Source organism: Myotis lucifugus, unplaced genomic scaffold (genome assembly GCF_000147115.1).
Source record: "Myotis lucifugus unplaced genomic scaffold, Myoluc2.0 scaffold_4, whole genome shotgun sequence".
NCBI classification, from domain to species: domain Eukaryota; kingdom Metazoa; phylum Chordata; class Mammalia; order Chiroptera; family Vespertilionidae; genus Myotis; species Myotis lucifugus.
The window spans coordinates 21396735-21416205 of NW_005871052.1; the positions used below are offsets into that span (position 1 = coordinate 21396735).

At 41.4% G+C, this 19471-nt stretch overlaps 1 protein-coding gene across 1 annotated transcript in view; it reads left to right on the forward strand.

Annotated features, from left to right (window-relative positions):
* The first annotated feature begins 424 nt into the window (after positions 1-424).
* Positions 425-19471, forward strand: part of PBDC1 (polysaccharide biosynthesis domain containing 1) — a 27163-nt gene continuing 8116 nt past the window's right edge. Inside the window, exons 1-4 of the mRNA XM_006082949.2 lie at positions 425-536; positions 628-693; positions 14214-14273; positions 14775-14915. Coding sequence (XP_006083011.1) covers positions 507-536; positions 628-693; positions 14214-14273; positions 14775-14915 — 297 coding nt within the window. The 5' untranslated portion in view covers positions 425-506. The remainder of the gene's footprint in view (positions 537-627; positions 694-14213; positions 14274-14774; positions 14916-19471) is intronic.

The following is a 19471-nucleotide window of genomic DNA, read 5'->3' on the forward strand; positions in this document are numbered from 1 at the left end:
GAGAGAGGGGATCGGCCTGCAACTTGGGCAAGTGACCTGACTGGGAATCCAACGGTGACTTCCTGGTTCATAGGTTGATGCTCTACCACTGAAACACACTGGCCAGGCTCACTACACTCTTTAGCCAGCGGTGCGGCAGACTGTGTTTGTGCCTGCATTCACAAATAGAGAGTGTGAATTCGATTCTCTGCCAATATTCAGTGCAATGGGACCGAAAGCTGCATTATTTTAACTCAGGTTTTCCCCATGATCACAGATATTACTGAGCATTTAAGCACCTCAGATCCCTCTAGCAGCCCAGACAAGCAACAGTGCAGCACTTTTGAGGAGGGGCCAGGGACTACCGCCTCCAGGCGAGGGAGGGTGCGCGCAGGCGCAGGCGCAGGCGCAGGCGCAGGCAAGTGAAAGCCTTTCTAGCCCGGCCCTCCCTTCCCAACGACAACGGAAAGAGCTCACTCACGTAAAGTCATTTCCGGGAAGTGGAGCAGCGCTTTGTTAGCTGCAACATGGAGGCGACTGGTGAAACTGAAAAGCCGGTGAGGCACTGCTCTGGGGTCGGGTGAATGGGGAAGTCGAGCTGGCTCTAGTTTTGAACTCCTCCTCTCCTCCTCCTTTTTTTCTTCCCAGGTTTCCGGGGAACTGGTATCAGTGGCACATGCTCTTTCTCTCCCAGCTGAGTCTTACGGCAACGACGTGAGTATGACTCAGACACAGCTCCAATTCACCTAGTCTGTGATGGCTGCAGGGACTGCCACGAAATTGTAACCCCCTGCCCTGATATCTTATGTAGACCATGTCTGCTACAAAATCGCACCTTTCAGCTCATTCTAATCCTTTTGGTCCACAAACGGAGGACTAATACCAATGGAAGTAGTTCCCTGCAAATTAGAATCCCGCGTGAAGCATTTAAATATACTGATGTCCAGAGCGCAATCCATATCAATTAAATCAGAATATCTGGAGCTGAGAGCCGGGTATCCATATTTTTAAAGGCCCTTGAGTGATTCCATTGTGCAGTAAAGTTGCAGTGGCTTATGGTGTGTCTTGTTTAGATTCTTAAGGAGGAAGCACATGATGTATTTGAGGTTTTGTTTTATTTTGTTTTGTTGTTGTTAATCCTCACCCAAGGATATTTTTGTTTTGTTGTTGTTGTTAATCCTCACCCAAGAGTGGAAAGGAGGGAGAGACAGAAACATCTATATGAGAGAGACACATCCATTGGTTGCCTCCGGCATGCATCCAGACCGGGGCGGGGATCAAGTCTGCAACTGAGGTATGTGCCCTTGACTGGAATCGAACCTGAGACCCTTCAGTCCACAGGCGGAGGCTCTAAGCCACTGAGACAGATTGGCTAGGGCCCATGATGTATTTGAGATACAAAACACAAGGATATGAGAACAGTAGTAACACTCAAATAAGAATGTGATGTAGGCTAGGTGAGTGGATCAGGGCATAAGATACAAAACAGTTTAGTTTAAGAATAAACATACAGAACCTAGACAGTAGATGAAGACTTCACTGTGATAGTGGATCTCAAATTGAATCCTCAAAGTGTAGGTGGACAAAGGACATGAATTAGTCAAAGAGCCTGGAGGTAAAACTGCAAAGGGCTTCTTCTGGGGTCAGTGAAATAGATCCCTCCAGTTTGAGTGGGAGATTCTAATGCAGTGGTTCTCAACCTTCCTAATGCCGTGACCCTTTAATACAGTTCCTCATGTTGTGGTGACCCAACCATAAAATTATTTTCGTTGCTACTTCATAACTGTAATTTTGCTACTGTTACGAATTGTAATTAAATATCTGGTATGCAGGATGTATTTTCATTGTTACAAATTGAACATAATTAAAGCATAGTGATTAATCACAAAAACAATATGTAATTATATATGTGTTTTCCGATGGTCTTAGGCGACCCCTGTGAAAGGGTCGTTCGACCCCCAAAGGGGTCGTGACCCACAGGTTGAGAACCGCTGTTCTAATGGAACAGGTGGTGGGTGCTTGGTAAAGGGTATTTATAAATTAACCTGCTTCATGATACTGTTTCATTTCTAAGTGTTATATGGTGGGAAATTGGCTATCAGATAAACAAGTGATGATTATGAAATGCCACACTCTTAAAAGTGAAGAGTAATTTCACTTCCATTATTTTGTTGTTTCAAGAGTTCAGTTGTATATGTGTATTTATTATTTCAGTTTTGCAATGATTCAATTCAATCTTTTAAAAATGTTTTTAATTTACTGATTGGTTTTAGAGAGCACCCAATTTGTTGTTTCACTTATTTTTGCATTCATTGGTTGATTCTTATATATGCCCTAACCAGAGATCTAAGCCACAACCTTGGCTATTGGAGACAACACTCTAAATAGGGCCTAACTCAGTCTTGAGAATGTTATCTACTGTTTTATTTAGTTTCTAGCACTTTCATTAGCTTCCAGGAAAAGATAGTCCCTGGCTCATTCTATTTATTAGACTGTGTAGGTAGCTTTTTGTTTGTCATAAGGACAGGAGAATTATTTTATTGCCCAAACCCATTAGTCCAGTTTTTATCCTTCGACAGTAACAGCAGGTTTGGTAGATCTCCTGAGCATACAAAGGCTTCCTTAATTTGTTCTCTAGTGGCAGGATTGGGAGATTTCTGACTTGGCTTTTTTTCCCCCTTTCTTTTTTTTGCATTTCAAGGGGTGTCCAGGCATGGGTAGTTTTTTTTATTTTTATTTTTTAAAAAATAATTATTGTTTTTTAAAAAAATATATTTTATTGATTTTTTTACAGAGAGGAAGGGAGAGGGATAGAGAGTTAGACACATCGACGAGAGAGAAACATCGATCAACTGCCTCCTGCACACTCCCCACTGGGGATGTGCCCGCAACCAAGGTACATATGCCCTTGACTGGAATTGAACCTGGGACCCTTGAGTCCGCAGGCTGATGCTCTATCCACTGAGCCAAATCGGTTAGGGCAATTGTTTATTGTTGAAAGTATTACATATGTCCCCCTTTTCCCCACATTGACTCCTTGTAGCTACCCCCCTCCCCCAGGCCCTCAGGGCCCCATTGTCTGTGTCCATGGGTCAAGCATATATGTATATAAGGTCCTTGGTTGATTACTTCCCACCCACCCACCCACCCACCCCACCTTCCTTCGATTCCACATTCTGTTCCATGCTTCCATGTCTCTGGATGCATTCTCTTCATCAGTTTATTTTGTTACTTAGATTCCACATATGAGTGTGATCATGTGATTCTTGTCTTTCTCTGACTGATTTATTTCATGTAGCATGATTCTCTCCAGGTTCCTCCATGCTGTCTCAAAGGGTAAGAGATTCTCTTTTTTTTAAGATTTATTTTTAAGTAGCATCTCCCTTGTGACTGTTTTCTAGTTTCTTTTTTTTAAAATATATATTTTTTTATTGATTTCAGAGAGGAAGGGAGAGGGAGGGAGAGATAGAAAACATCAATGATGAGAGAGAATCATTGATTGGCTGCCTCCTGCACGCCTTCTACTGGGGATGGAGCCCGCAACCTGGGCATGTGCTCTTGACTGGAATCAAACCTGGAATCCTTCAGTCTGCAGGCTGACACTCTATCCACTGAGCCAAACCAGCTGGGGAGAAATTTGTCCTTTTTTACTGCTGCATAGTATTCCAAGATACAGATGTACCCCAGGTTTTTATCCACTCATTTACTATGGGCCCTTAGGCTGTTTCCAGATCTTAGCTATTGTAAATTGTGCTACTATGAACATAGGCCGTGTATACATTCTTTTTCATTCAGTGTTTCAGGTTTCTTAGGATATATTCCTAGAAGTGGGATCACTGGGTCAAATGGCAGATCCAAATTTAATTTTTTTTAAATTTTCTTTTATTGCTTAAAGTATTACAAAGAGTATTACATATGTCTCCTTTTATCCCCCCCTTGACATTCCCCCGGCCTCCCCTACCCCCCGGTGTCTTATGTCCATTGGTTATGCTTTGTATGCATGCATACAAGTCCTTAATTTTTTGAGGAAACACCATACTGTTTTCCATAATGGTTACACTCCCACCAGCAGTGTATTAGGGTTCCTTATTCTCCACATCTTCGCCAGCACTTGTCATTTGTTGATTTGTTGATGGTAGCCATTCTGACAGGTACCTCATTGTCCTTTTAATTTGCATCTCTCGGATTATCAGTGATTTTAAGCATTTTTTCATATGTCTCTTGGCCATCTGTATGTCCTCTTTGGAGAAGTGCCTATTTAGGTCCTTTGCCCATTTTTTAAATTGGATTGTTTGTCTTCCTTCTGTTAACTTTTATGAGTTCCTTATATATTTTGGATATTAACCCTTTATCAGATGTATCAGTACCAAATATATTCTCCCATAGAGTGGGCTCCATTTTCGTTTTGTTGATGGTTTCTTTTGAGGTGCAGAAGCTTTTTATTTTCATGTAGTACCATTTGTTTATTTTTTCCTGAGTTCTTTGCCCTAGGACAGGGGTGGGCAACCTTTTTGTGAGTGCGTGCCAAAACCAGCAAAATCTCTGACTCAAAATTCTTCTGCGTGCCAACCCTAATTTTTTGAGAACATGTTACGCCTACTTGATATCTCTTAAGGTGTACGTATGTGAAGAACCTTGAAGAAATAATAAAATTCATTTGAGCGACAAAAACACAGTATATGATAATGAAAAATACATTTATTTTTTAATGTATACATGTACATGATAGTCCGACAGAACACTTTATGACTCCGTTTGATATTATCAGTGGGACTTTTGCTGCTGCATCACTGATGACAGAGATTTGACATCAGGTTTATATTTCGTGACCTTCAGAGATATGCACGAGCTACTACTTTCATCCGTCTACTTACTGTTCGCTTGCTGTTCTCTTTCTCCTATTATGAGACTTAACAAAATTCATCACTGAGAACAAAGATTCACAAGCGTATGTGGATGAAAACATGGAGAGTAACGCTGTTGCAAAGTTTTTTAAACAGAAAAAATTTTCTGGAATGGTATTCCAAGTCCTCAATAGTTCGTTTTTGACACTATCGAAATTGCTCTTCTCCTCTCGTCAATCCATGTCTATGGTCTTTAAGATAACTTGTTATGTAAAATTATTTATTTATCTAAGATGCACCTACACTGAATTTATCTGAAAAATAAAAAAGTCGATACTAAGGAAAAAATTGTAAATGGAAGATAATAAGAGAGGGTTTCGCATGCCAGCAAAAGTTACTGGCATGCCATGTTTGGCTCGTGTGCCAGGGGTTGCCCACCCCTGCCCTAGGAGATGTATCCATAAACATATTGCTACGAGAGATGTCTGAGATTTTGCTGCCTATGGTTTCTTCTAGGATTTTTATGGTTTCACAACTTAGATTTAAGTCCTTTATCCATTTTGAGTTTATTTCTGTGTATGGTGTAAGTTGGTGGTCTAGTTTCATTTTTTTGCATGTATCTGTCCAGTTTTCCCAACACCATTTATTGAAGAGACTATCTTAACTCCATTGTATGCTCTTGCCTCCTTTGTCAAATATTAATTGAGCATAGTAGCTTGGGTCGATTTCTGGGGTCTCTGTACTTTTCCATTGACATATATGCCTGTTCTTGTGCTAGTACCAGGCTGTTTTGATTATGGTGGCTTTTTAGTATAAATTGAAATCTGGTATTGTGATTACTCCAACTTTGTTCCTCTTTCTCAAGATTGCTGTGGCTATTCGGAGGTCTTTTTGGTTCCATATAAATTTTTGGAGTATTTGTTCTACATCTATGAAATATGCTGTTGATATTTTAATAGGGATTGCATTGATCTGTAGTTTGCTTTGGGTAATATGGACATTTTAATGATGTTGATTCTACCAATCCATGAACACGGTATATTCTTCCACTTGTTTATATCTATCTCTTTTTTCAACGTTCTGTAGTTTTCCAAATACAGGTCTTTTGCCTTCTTGGTTAAGTTTATTCCTAAGTATTTTAATCTTTTTTGTTATAGTGGTAAATGGGATTTCTTGTTTAGTTTCTCTTTCTGAGAAGTCATTATTGGTGTATAAAAAAGCCATCAATTTTTGGTTATTGATTTTGTATCCTGCTACATTGCCAATTTCATTTATTAAATCTAGTAGTGTTTTGGTAGAGTATTTATGGTTTTCTATGTACAATATCGTGTCATCTGCGAATGAGAGTTTTACTTCATCCTTTCCAATTTGGATGCCTTTTATTTCTTCTTTTTGTCTGATCATTGTGGTTAGGACTTCCAGGACTATGTTGAACAAGAGTGGTGAAAGCGGGCATCCCTGTCTTGTTCCTGTTCTCAGGGGAAGTGTTTTAGTTTTGCCCATTGAGTATGATTCGCTGTAGGTGTGTCATATATGGCCTTTATCATGTTGAGATATGCTCCCTCTATTCCCACTTTGCTGAGAGTTTTTATCAAAAATGGGTGTTGGATTTTGTCAAATGCTTTTTCTGCAATATTGATATGATCATGTGATTTTTGGCTTCCAATTTGTTTATGTGCTATATCACATTTTTTGATTTGCAAATATTGCACCAGCCTTGCATCTCTGGAATAAATCCCACTTGGTGATGGTATATGATCTTTTTAATATATTGCTGGATCTGATTTCCTAATATTGTGTTGAGGATTTTAGCATCTATGTTCATCAAAGATATTAGCCTGTAATTCTCTTCCTTTGTAGTGTCTTTATCTGGTTTTGGAATTAGGGTAATGCTGGCTTCATAGAAAGAGCTTGGAAGTGTTCCTTCCTCTTGAATTTTTTGGAATAGTTTGAGGAGTATAGGTGTTAGTTCTTCTTTGAATGTATGGTAAAACTGCCCTGTGAAGCCATCAGGACCAGGGCTTTGGCTTGCTGGGAGTTTTTTTATTACTGCTTCTATTTCATCAGTTGTTATTGTCCTATTCAGGTTTTCTGATTCTTCCTGATTCAATTTTGCGAGATTGTATTTTCCTAGGAATTAATCCATTTCATACACATTATCGAGCTTGTTGGCATATAGTTGTTCATAGTGTATTCTTACAGTCCTTTGTATTTCTGTGTTGTTAGTGGTTACTTCTCCACTTTCGTTTCTGATTTTATGTATTTGGGTCCTCTCTCTTTTGTTTCTTTTTTTTTTTTTTTAAGAATAATTATATTTAATGACAGGTGAAAATACATAATTCATATTTCAGTGTCCATAAATAAAGTTTTTTTTTAAATCTTTATTGTTCAGATTATTACATTTGTTCCTCTTTTTTCCCCCCATAACTCCCCTCCTTCCAGCTCCCACCCCACCCTCCACCCTCACTCCCCAACCACTGTGTTCATCCATAGGTGCATGATTTTTGTCCAGTCACTTCCCGCATCTCCCACACCCCTTTTCCCCCCAAGAATAGTCAGTCCATTCCCTTTCTATGTCCCTGATTCTATTATAATCACCAGTTTATTCTGTACATCAGGTTATTTATTCACTTGATTCTTAGATTCATTTGTTGATAGATGCATATTTGTTGTTCATAATTTGTATCTTTACCTTTTTCTTCTTCTTCCTCTTCTTAAAGGATACCTTTCAGCATTTCATATAATACTGGTTTGGCGGTGGTGAACTCCTTTAGCTTTTCCTTATCTGTGAAGCTCTTTATCTGACCTTCAATTCTGAATGATAGCTTTGCTGGATAAAGTAATCTTGGTTGTAGGTTCTTGGTATTCAGCACTTTGAATATTTCTTGCCATTCCCTTCTGGCCTGCAAAGTTTCTGTTGAGAAATCAGCTGACAGTCGTATGGGTATTCCCTTGTAGGTAATTGAGCCTCTTTCTCTTGCTGCTTTTAAGATTTTCTCTTTGTCTTTTGCTCTTGGCATTTTAATGATGATGTGTCTTGGTGTGGTCCTCTTTGGATTCCTTTTGTTTGGGGTTCTCTGCGCTTCTTGAACCTGTAAGTCCATTTCTTTCTCCAGGTGGGGGAAGTTTTCTGCCATTATTTCTTGAAATAGGTTTTCAATATCTTGCTGTCTCTCATCTTCTGGCACTCCAATAATTCTGATATTAGTCCGCTTAAAGCTGTCCCAGAGGCTCCTTACACTATCTTCACACTTTCGGATTCTTTTTTCATTTTGCTTTTCCAATTGGGTGTTTTTTGTCGAATCTTTGGTTTGATTCTTGAGCTCCTCTGGTCTGCTATTGGGTATAATATTCTTTATTTCAGTCCGTGTATGCTTACTTTCTAATTTCTTTATCGTAGCATCGAGGGTCTCATTAGTTTTCGTGAGGCTCTGCACAAATTTATGGCAAGCCCTCAAAATTGCGATTCTTAGCTCCATATCCTCCATTTCTGTCATGTTTTTTTGTCTCCGCATCTTTTATGCTTTCTTGGTGCACCCCCTTGTGGTCTCTGTGCGCAGTCTTGTTCTAGCCAAGCCTTAATTGTTGTAGTTAACACTAGAGGGATTTGACCACCAGGCCGACTGGCTGTAGGAATCAGCTGTGCGGAAAACGTCTGTCTTCTGGGGAGGCGCTAATCCAGCCTTTGCCTGAGGCGATCGGCAAATGGCTGTGCGCAGGGCTTGGGCGGGGCGGGCTCAACAGGGCGGGGGGAGGGAGCCGCTATGACTGCTCTCAGTCTGTCCCCAGGGGCTCTGCCTCTCTGTCCCCGTAACCGCTGCAAACCTCGGAGGGGCCGTAGCCAGACAGTCCCGCTTCTCCCGTTTGAGTCTGGGTCCCTAGAGACTCGCCCGGATCTGTAGCCCAGAGTCTGAGACTCACTCCTGATTGAAAACGACAACCGCGCCCTCAGCCGCCAGCCCGCTTTGTGCGCGCACCACCTCACCACCGCACCACCGTACCTTTAAATTTTCCACACTACGCCTACTCTGAGCGTCGGAATGCTGTTGTTTTTGCTTCTAGTTGAAGAGACTCTCCTCAGCCAGCCTTCCCGTGGTTCTGGTTGATGTCCGCTCCGACTTTTAGTTGTATTTTTGAAGTGGTTGTTTACGGCAGCAATCTCCGGTGTTTACCTATGCCGCCATCTTCGATTCTCTCCTCTCTTTTGTTTCTTGATGAATCTGGCTAACGGTTCATCAATTTTGTTTATCCTGTCAGAGAACCAGCTCTTGGTTTCATTAATTTTTTTGTATTTTTTTTTTTAGTCTGTATGTCATTTATTTCTGTTCTGATCTTTATTATTTCCTTCCTTCTACTTACACTGGGCTTTTCTTGCTGTTCTCTTTCTACTTCTCTAAGTTGTAGGGTTAAATAGTTTATTGTTGATATTTCTTGTTGTTTTTGAAGTAGGCCTGTAGTGCTATGAACTTTCCTCTCAGGACTGCTTTTACTTTGTCCCAGAGATTTTGGGTTGTTGTTTGTTCATTTTCATTTGTTTCCAGGAAGTTTTTGATATTTTCCTTGATCTTGTTGGTAACTCATTCATTGTTTAATAACATGTTATTTAGTCTCCATGTGTTTGAATGTTTCTGGGTGTTTCTACTGTAGTTGATTTCTAATTTCATTCCATTGTGATCTGAGAAGAAGCGTGATATGATTTAATCTTGAACTTGTAGAGACTTGTTTTGAGTCCTGATATGTGGTCTATTTTTGTGAATGATCCATGTGCACTTAGAAGTGTATATATTCTGCAGCTTTGGGGTGAAATGTTCTGTAAATGTCAACTAAATCCATCTGATCCAGTGTGTCTTTTAGAGCAGCGGTCACCAGCCGGTGGTCTGCGGACCACTAGTGGTCCGTGAGGTCCAAAAGGTTGGCGACCGCTTCTTTAGAGTCACTGTTTCCTTGTTGATTTTTTGTCTGGAAGATCTATCCAGTAAAGTCAGCAGGGTTAGTCCCCTACTATGACTTTATTGTCAATCTCTCAAAGGCCTGTAGAAGTTGTTTTATATATTTAGTTGCTCCTATATTGGGTGCATATATGTTTACCAGGTTTATATCCTCTTGTTGGATCAATCTCTTTAGTATTATGTAGTGACCTTTGTTGTGTCCTGTAATGGCCTTCATTTTGAAGTCTATTTTGTTGGATATGAGTATTGTTACCTCAGCTTTTTTTCTTTTCCATTTGTATGGAAAATTCTTTTCCACCCTTCACTCTCATCCTGTGTGTGTTTTTTGTTCTGAGGTGGGTCTCTTGTAGACAGCATATAGTTGGGTCATGTTTTTGTATCCATTCAGCTACCCTATGTCATTTGATTGGAGCATTTAATCCATTTACATTTAAGGTCATTACTGATAAGTACTTATTTATTGCCATTTAATTTTGTATGCCTAGGTTTCTCTCTGTATTTCTTCTTCTCATTGCAGCAGTCCCTTTAAAGAGCCTTTCTTTCTTTTTCTTTCTTTCTTTTTTTTTTTTTTAAAGAATTGACATGTTTAATGGTTTTACATTTTAGACTGTCTATAGGGAATTATAGCTATTTATTTTATTTTTTAAATCTTTATTGTTGAGATTATTACAGATGTCCCTCATTTTTCCCCCCATAGCTCCCCACCACCCGGTTCCCACCCCACCCCAGGTCCTTGCCACCTTATTTTCTGTGTCCATAGGTACTGCATACATGCATATAAGATCTTTGTCTAATCTCTTCCCGCACCCCCAACACCCCCTTCCCTCTGAGAATCGTCAGTCTGTTCCATTTCCATGCCCATGAGTCTATTCAATTCACCAGTTTATTCTTTTCATCAGATTTTTCATTCATTTGATTTTTAGATTCACTTGTTAATAGATATGTATTTATTATCACTTTGTTCATAATTTTTTATCTTTATCTTTTTCTTCTTCTTCCTCTTCTTAAAGAATACCCTTCAGTATTTCATATAATACTGGTCTGGTGGTGATTAACTCCTTTAGCTTTTTCTTGTCTGTGAAGCTCTTTATCTGACCTTCAATTCTAAATGAGAGCTTTGCTGGGTAGAGTAATCTTGGATGTAGGTTCTTGCTATTCATCACTTTGAATATTTCTTGCCACTCCCTTCTGGCCTGCAAAGTTTCTCTTGAGAAATCAGCTGACAGTCCTATCGGGTTCTCCCTGGTAGGTAACTAACTGTTTTTCTCTTGCTGCTTTTAAGATTCTCTCTTTGTCTTTTGCCCTTGGCATTTTAATTATGATGTGTCTTGGTGTGGTCCTCTTTGTATATTCCTCTTGTTTGGGGTTCTCTGTGCTTCCTGGACTTGTAAGTCTATTTCTTTCACCGGGTAGGGGAAGTTTTCTGTCACTATTTCTTCAAATAGGTTTTCAGTATCTTGCTCTCTCTCTTCTTCTGGCACCCCATAATTCGGATGTTGGTACACTTGAAGTTGTCCCAGAGTCTCCTTTCACTATCTTCGTATGTTTGGATTCTTTTTTCTTTTTACTCTTCTGGTTGGGTGTTTTTTGCCTCTTTGTATTTCAAATCATTGGCTTGATTCTTGGGATCCTCTAGTCTACTGTTGAATCCCTGTTTATTATTCTTTATTTCAGTCAGTGTATGCTTAATTTCTGACTGGTCCTTTTCCATTTTGTTTGGCATTCTAAGATCCTTGAAGGTCTCACTAAGTTCCTCAGAGGTTTCTAGAAGATTCTTGAGTAACCTTATAACTGTGGCTTTGAACTCTATACCCAGTAGTTTGCTTTCTTCCATTTGTGACATGTTTCTTTGTCTCTGCATTTTGGCTGCTTCCCTGTTTTTGTTTCTATGTATTAGGTAGCTGCTAGTCTCCTTGAGTTGATAGAGTGGCTTTGTGTAGTAGGTGTCCTATAGGGCCCAGAGGCTCAACCTCCCCAATCACCTGAGGTGGACACTCTTGGTGCACCCCTTTGTGGGCTGTGTGCATAGTCTTGTTGTAGTTGAGCCTTGATTGCTGTTGGTATCACTGGGAGTAATGGACCTCCAGGCCAATTGGCTGTGTGGACCAGCCATGACTAAAGTGGGAGAGCTTCTGTGCAGGAGACACCCTTATGGGGCAGGACTTGCTTCAGTAGGACTTTGGTGCTTACTGAGTGTGTCCCTTGAGTGTGTCACTTATGGATGTGAAGAGTTGTAATCTGGTATGGTCTCACACTGACCACTGGGTACACTGGCTCTTGGATCTCCAAGGAGGTGCAAAGTCAGCCACTGCCTGGGGTCACCCAGCAGGAGCTACAGAGAGATCTTCAGATTCTTCCTCTTTGTATTGGGTTTGGAAGTGTCCAGACGAGGCCCACCTGTGAAGCAAGGCAGGCTGGTGCTGGTTTTGGGCTTTTTATTGATAGCTTTGGGGCTCCCTGACCCAGCTGCAGCTTGTTTGACAGGTTTTAGGCTGATAAAGGACAGGCCATTCATATGCAAAAGCCGCTGAGCACAGCTTGGGTGGGGTTGTAAATTGGGTGGGGCGGGATCTCAAGGAATCCCCAGGGTGGAGCGAACAGAAATGTCTGCCAGTCAGCCCTGTACTGGGTGAACAATGACTGCTGAGAGCACCTCCATCTGAAAGAAAGTTACCCCCACGTTCCTGCCCCAATGCCAGACAGTCCAGTTTCTCCCTGTATTTGTCTGGGTCCCCCAGAGCCTCGCCCAGTACTGGAGCCAGAGCAAGCTGGAGCTTATACTAGTAAATTCAGTTCACAGTGCCAGCCTTTTACGAGGAGCAGCTGGGTCTCTTGCAGCCTGTGTGTCACTCAGCCCCAATCTGCACTTGTTTTTACAGTTGGTAGTTCTTACTGCCCATAGGGACTTCTTTCCCCAGCTCTTGAGCCCTGGGCTGGGGGTCTGGTGTGGGGCTGGGACTCCTTGCTCCTCCAGGTGGCCTCTGCAGAGGCGATCTCCCTCCTGATTAAAAAAGCGGTACACCTGGGTGCTGGACCAGCCGGTTCTGCACCTCCGCACCTCCTACCAGTCTCAGTGCGCTTTTTTCTTTACTTCTCTAGTTGTAGTACTTCCACTCAGCCAGCTTTCCTGCGGTTCTGGATGATAGTTGTTCTATAGTTTAGTTGTAATTTTGATGTGGTTGTGGGAGGCAGCAAGTATAGGTGTTTACCTATGCCGCCATCTTGGTTCCTCCAAGAGCCTTTCTTGTAATGCTTGCTTGGTGATGATGTACTCCTTTAGCCTTTTTTTTTTTTGTCCAGGAAGTTCTTTATTTGACCATCTGTTTTGAATAATAGCCTTCCTGGATATAGTAATCTTGGTTTCAGAGCCTTGCTTTCCATTACCTTGAGTACTTTATGCCATTCCTTTCTGGCCTATAGGGTTTCTGATGAGAAATCAGGTTGCTGCTTGTTTGGGTATGTGACTCTGTATTAAGTAGATTTGCTAAGTCTCTCAATATCTGGTGCAGGACAGTGTCAAATGCTGTTTCTGACTAATTAGATCAGGCAGAGACTCAGAGCCTCCAGAGACTGCCTCTGTCTACAGACTGATAGGATTTTGTCTCAAATTGCCCTCAGGCAATCATCCACAGGCATGGCAAGAAATTTTTTTCAACAGGGTCGAGCAATTGCTTCTATCTGGAGGTTGTTATTCTCAGTCTCTTAATGGGCCTGAGCAACTCTGCATTGCGGGGGGGGGGGGGGGCAAGGTGTTTTCCAATAGGGTGGATCAACTGTCTTCCCCCCAGGCAAAGTTGCCTGTGTAGCAAATGTGTGCGTGAGAAAGATGACCTCTGCAGCATGAGGGAATGACTCGGCACAGGAAACAGGGTGTCTGCTTTCTGAGCTCTAACCTCAGAGCCCCCTATCCTGCCTTCTGCTTACACAGCTCCAGTCCATTCTGCCTTCCCTCTGCCACAGCACAGGTGAGTATCTCCACAAGAAATTTGTGCATTGGCCCTTTTAGAGAGGACCTGCATTTCCAGTTGTCTCTCCCTAGCTGACAGCAACCCTGCTGTTTTTCAAAGCCAGATGTTATGTGGGTACCCTTCTCAGTTCTGGTGCTTTCTGCTTGGGGGCCCAGCTTGGGGATCAGACCTCAGAGTTCTCAGTGGCATCCCCCCACAGCTGAGATATCTCTCCAGAACTTCAGCTGCTCTCTGTGGAAACCTGGCCAGCCCTTTTACGCCTCTGCCCCTCCTCCCAGTCTGTATGCAGTCTCTACTTTCCATCTTTGGTTATCAGGGTTCTCTCTAGTGAATCTTCCAGTGATTATTCAGGAATTTTTTCTGTATTTTAGTTGTAATTTTCATTTGGCCCTGGGAGCATGTTCGTGCAGCATCTACTTTACTCTGACGCCATTTTTAATGTCCCTGACCTGGCATTTTTTACTCCTTTGCAGCCTGATATTGAGATGGCATGGGCCATGAGAGCAATGCAGCATGCTGAAGTCTACTACAAGGTGAGTTGTCTGTCGTCATTATTAAGCAGAATTAAACATGTACTGTTTCTTTTTCTGCCAATCACTATTCTCAGCAATTTAAACAATTGTGTTTTGGAGATAATTTTTATTACTGTAAGATCTTACCCACAGAGAACAGGGGTGTGGAAGTGAATTTTGTCTTGACAATGATGAGTTGAGCCTCTTTTCCCATATTTCTGTTGCTAACTGAGAAAAGGGTGCTGGGCCCATAGTAGGCGATTAATAAATGTTTGTTGACTGAATGAATGAACCATAGAGGGCAATAGCCAGGCTGTGCCAAGGCCAAAAGCATTTGAATTGGTGAAATGGACTGTAGGATATTATGACACTTTAAAACTATGTCATGATTTCATTTTGAACCTAAGCTGTTTATATATTTCCTAATGAACTCTTCTGCCCTGAAAAGTTTTTCGAGGAAGGGGGGATAGAAGTGTAGTAAATTAGAGACTAGCATATGTATGTTGTCTTATTGTCTGGCAGCTGATTTCATCAGTTGACCCACAGTTCCTGAAACTCACCAAAGTGGATGACCAAATCTATTCTGAATTTCGGAAAAATTTTGAGAAACTCAGGATAGATATATTGGATCCAGAAGAACTTAAATCAGTATCAGCTAAAGAGGTAAGAATTTTCTCTCTTAAATATTGCCTAGCATCTGACCAACAATTATTGATGATGAATACATTTTTATACATTTAAAACTGGAGGGGAGTGTTTTAAGGAAAACAAATAAAGAACCAGGGCTCTTATGTAGTTACTAGAGGCCCAGCGCGTGATTGAAATCGCATGAGGAGGCACCCCGCCAGGGGCCAGGACCCGCGCCTGACCTGAGTAGCACCGGCCACTGCGTTCTGTCAGCTGGGGTGGGAGCAGGTGCTCCTGTGTGTTGTGTCTCCACTCTGGCCTGCCCCCAGCCCCAGCCTCCCCACGGCCGTTGGGGTGGGGGTGGCACGCAGTCCCCTCCCGCCCATCTGCACATGCAGCTCATCCTGAGCGGTCCTGATGCTCGGCTAATTAGCATATTCCCTGTTTATATAGATAGATCAACCAATAAGTAAATTATGAAATGACTGTTTTCCTGGTTTATATTTTTTTTATATGTTCATTGAATCTATTTTTCTACCTTTTTGACTTGGTCATTTCATTCCTAACCACCCAGCCCTTTCAAGAGTGGAGGAATAAATTTACCGATGTGAGTAGTTTAACTGGAACACTTGGAAGGAAGATTGGCAAATAAGGTACAGGGAGGTGTTTGGATTCTCTGGGTTTAAATTGACATTATCACAGGTCATGCTAAAACTTGTGTTTCCCATTGTTTACCTGATTAGCTTGTACTTTTATAGAGCAATATAACTCTTATAATTGTGAAAAAATTTCCCTGAGAGTAGGCCCTTGGCTGATGAAGAATGTAAACTTTGAACTCTTATCAGGATGTTAACTGATCTTTGGAAAATTGCCTCTACTGAATAGATTTCTTTCTTACAATTTAACTTTGTGTCTTTGGGCCAAATTCTTGCCTTCTTTGTCTTATTTGTGCTTCAGTGGGGATGAATAATCATTTAGCCAATAACTGAAAACAAAACAAAAACTCCATTTTACCAGTTTGGCTCAGTGGATGGCCTGCAGACTAAAGGGTCCCAGGTTCGATTTCGGTCAAGGGCACGTATCTTGGTTGCTGGTTCAATCCCTGGTTCCTAGTCTAGGCTCTGTCCCTGGTCGAGGCTCGTGTGGGAGGCAACCAATCAATATGTCTCTCTCATGTCGATGTTTTTCTCTGTCTCTCTCCCCCTTCATTTCACGCTCTCTCTAAAAAAAAAAAATAAAAAATCAATGGAAAAAATATCCTAAGTTGAGGATTATTAAAAATAAGAAATCAAGTTTGGTTCTGTAGTAAAGGATTTAAGTACTTTGTCAGGTAAAAGTATTGTTCATGTTGGGAAATATCAGTCTAAAGACACAATAGGTAGAATACAAACTTGTTGCTAATGAAACAAGCAATCAGTCCTAGCTGGTTTGGTTCAGTGGATAGAGCATCAGCCTGCAGACTGAGGGTTTGATTCCAGTGAAGGGCACATGCCTGGGTTGTGGGCTTGATCCCCAGGAGGAGGCATGCAGGAGGCAGCCGATCAATGATTCTCTCATCATTGATGTTTCTATCTCTCCTTCTCTTTTCTTATCTGAAATCAATAAAAATATATTAAAAAAGAAAAAGAAACCTAGTCTTTTTTACTATGGTTATTTTCCTTACTGAGAAAGTAGAAGACCCTCTCTGGGTCTGACTTCACCAGCTTCCTGCATTAGTTAGGTAAGGCATCTTTGTTTATATGATGTATCACGTTTATTGATCTGTAAATATTATACCAGCCTACATCTATGGACTAAACCCCACTTGGTCATGGTATATGATCTTTTTAATATATTGATGGATTTGATTTGCTAATATTTTGTTGAGGATTTTATTTTTTTATTATTTAAATATTTTTATTGATTTCAGAGAGGAAGGGCGGGAGGAGAGAATGATAGGACCATCAATGGTGAAAGAGAATTATTGGCACCAGCGTGTTTGGCTCAGTGGATAGAGTGTCAGACTGCAGACCAAAGGGTCCTGGGTTTGATTCTGGTCAAGGGAATGTACCTTGGTTGCAGGCTCCTCCCTGGGCCAGGCCCTGGTCGGGGCTCTTGCAGGAGGCAATCAGTCGATGTGTTTCTCTCACATTGATTTTCTCTCTTGTCAAGGGCTCATGCTCTTGACACATTGATTGGTTTCTCTCTCTTCTAATCTCCCTAAAAATTAAAGGAAAAATATCCTTGGGTGAAGATTAACAACAACAACAGCAACAACAAAATGAGAATCATTGTTCAGCTCCCTTCTGCACGCTCCGGGGATCGAACCCACAACTCTTGCATGTGCCCTGCCCAGGAATTGAACCATGACCTCCTGGTTCATAGGTCAATGCTCAACCAGTGAGCCATGCTGGCCAAGCTTGTTGAGGATTTTAGCATCTATGTTCATCAGGGATGTTAGCCTGTAATTCTCTTTGTAGTGTCTTTTTCTGGTTCTGGAATTAGGATAATGCTAGCCTCCCTCATAAAAAGAGCTTCAAAGTGTTCCTTCCTCTTGAATTTTTTGGAATAGTTTGAGGAGTACAGGTGTTAGTTCTTTGTGTGGTAAAACTGCCCTGTGAAGCCATCAGGACCAGGGTTTTTGCTTGCTGGGAGTTTTTTGATTACTGCTTCTATTTCATCAGTTGTTACTGGCCCATTCAGGTTTTCTGATTCTTCTTGATTCAGTTTTGGGAGATTGTATTTTTCTAGGAATTTGTCCATCTCATCCACATTGTCCAGCTTGTTGGCATATAGTTGTTCATAGTATATTCTTACAGTCCTTTGTATTTCTGTGGTGTCAGTTGTTATTTCACAACTTTCATTTCTGATTTTATTTATTTGGGTCCTCTCTCTTTGTATCTTTAAAAAAATTGTTTAAAAAATATTTTTATTGATTTCAGAGAGAGGAGGGGAGGAGAGATATAGAAACATCAATGATGAAAGAAAATCATCGATTGGTTGTCACCTGCATGCCCACTAATGGGGATCAAACCCCAACCCAGGCATGTGCCCTTGACAAGAATCGAACCTGGGACCCTTCAGTCCTCAGGCCGATGCTCTATTCACTGAGCCAGATTAGCTATGGCTCTCTTTGTTTCTTGATCAGTCTGGCTAACAGTTCATCAATCTTGCTTATCCTTTCAAAGAACCAGTTCTTGGTTTCATTGATTTTTTTTGCATTGTTTTTTTTTAGTCTCTGTGTCATTTATTTGTGCTCTAATCTTTTTTAAATACACATTTAAAAATTTTTAAATTGATTTTGAGAGAGAGAGAGAGAGAGAGAGAGAGATGAGAAGGGAGAGGGGTAGAGAGATAGAAACATCAATGAGAGAGAAACATCATCAATTGAGTTTCTTATGAGAAATCAGGTGTCAGTCTTATGGGAGCTCCTTTATAGGTATGTTGCTTTTCTCTCGCTGTCTCTAAGATTCTCTCTTTGTCTTTAATTTTTGGCATTTAATTGATGATGCGTCTGGGCATGGCTGGGTTAGAGTTTTTCTTACTTGGGACTCTCTCTGCCTTCTGAACTTGTGTTTCTTTTTCCTTCACCAGATTAAGGAAGTTCTCTGCCTTTATTTCATCAAACATGTTCTCTATTCCTTGCTCACTTTCGTTCCTTCTGGCAACTTATTATCCAAATACTGTTAAGTTTCATGGTTAACCACTGCTCCCTTAAGATGTACTGTTGTTTAATTTTTTTTTCTTTTTAGTTCTCTGATTGCATGATTTTTTTCTATCCTATCTTCCACTTCATTTATCTGATCCTCGGCTTCCCCTATTCTGCTGTGTTCTCGTTCCACTATGTTCTTTATTAGTGCTATATCATTCCGCACAGTTATTATAACTTTTATTATGCCATTGATCATCTTTGCCATCATTATTCTGAGCTCTATGTCCGATAAATTTCTTATCTCCATTTCATTTAGCTCTTCTGGAGAATTCTTTCTTTTGGGGGGTTGTTTTTTTATCTCCCTATTTTGGCTCTCTGTTTGGATTTGTGACTGTGTATTAGGTAGATATGCTATGCCTCCCAATCTCTAGTGCAGGACAGTGTCAAACTGTTTCTGACTAATTAGACTAGGCAAAGACTCAAAGCCTCCAGAGACCTGCCTCTGCCTGCAGACTGATGGGATTCAGTCGAGTAGCCTCAGGCAATGGTCCACAAGTCGGGTGAGAAGTTTTCCAACAGGATGTGTTAATTGCTTCTGCCTGGAGCTAATTGTTTTTTTTTTTTTTTCATTTTTCTTTTTTTTTTTTTTAATATTTTAATAATTTTTATTTCTTAAAGTATTACAAAGAGTATTACATATGTCTCCTTTTTTCCCCCCCTTGACATTCCCCCGGCCCCTACCCAGGACCCCCAGGCCCCGGAGGGGGGAAGTTATCCCAATGGGGGATGAAACCGCGGTGGAAAGGGGCAAAGAGAATCGGGCCGAATCGCGCCCGCGGGGCGGCTGCGAGGGGGCGCAGGGGGGGGTACAAAGTGGCAAAATCACGCCGCCCACCGCGCCGCACGCCGGCCCTAGGCGCGAGGCACCCCGAGGGAAGTGGCAAAACGAGCGGAGGAGGGA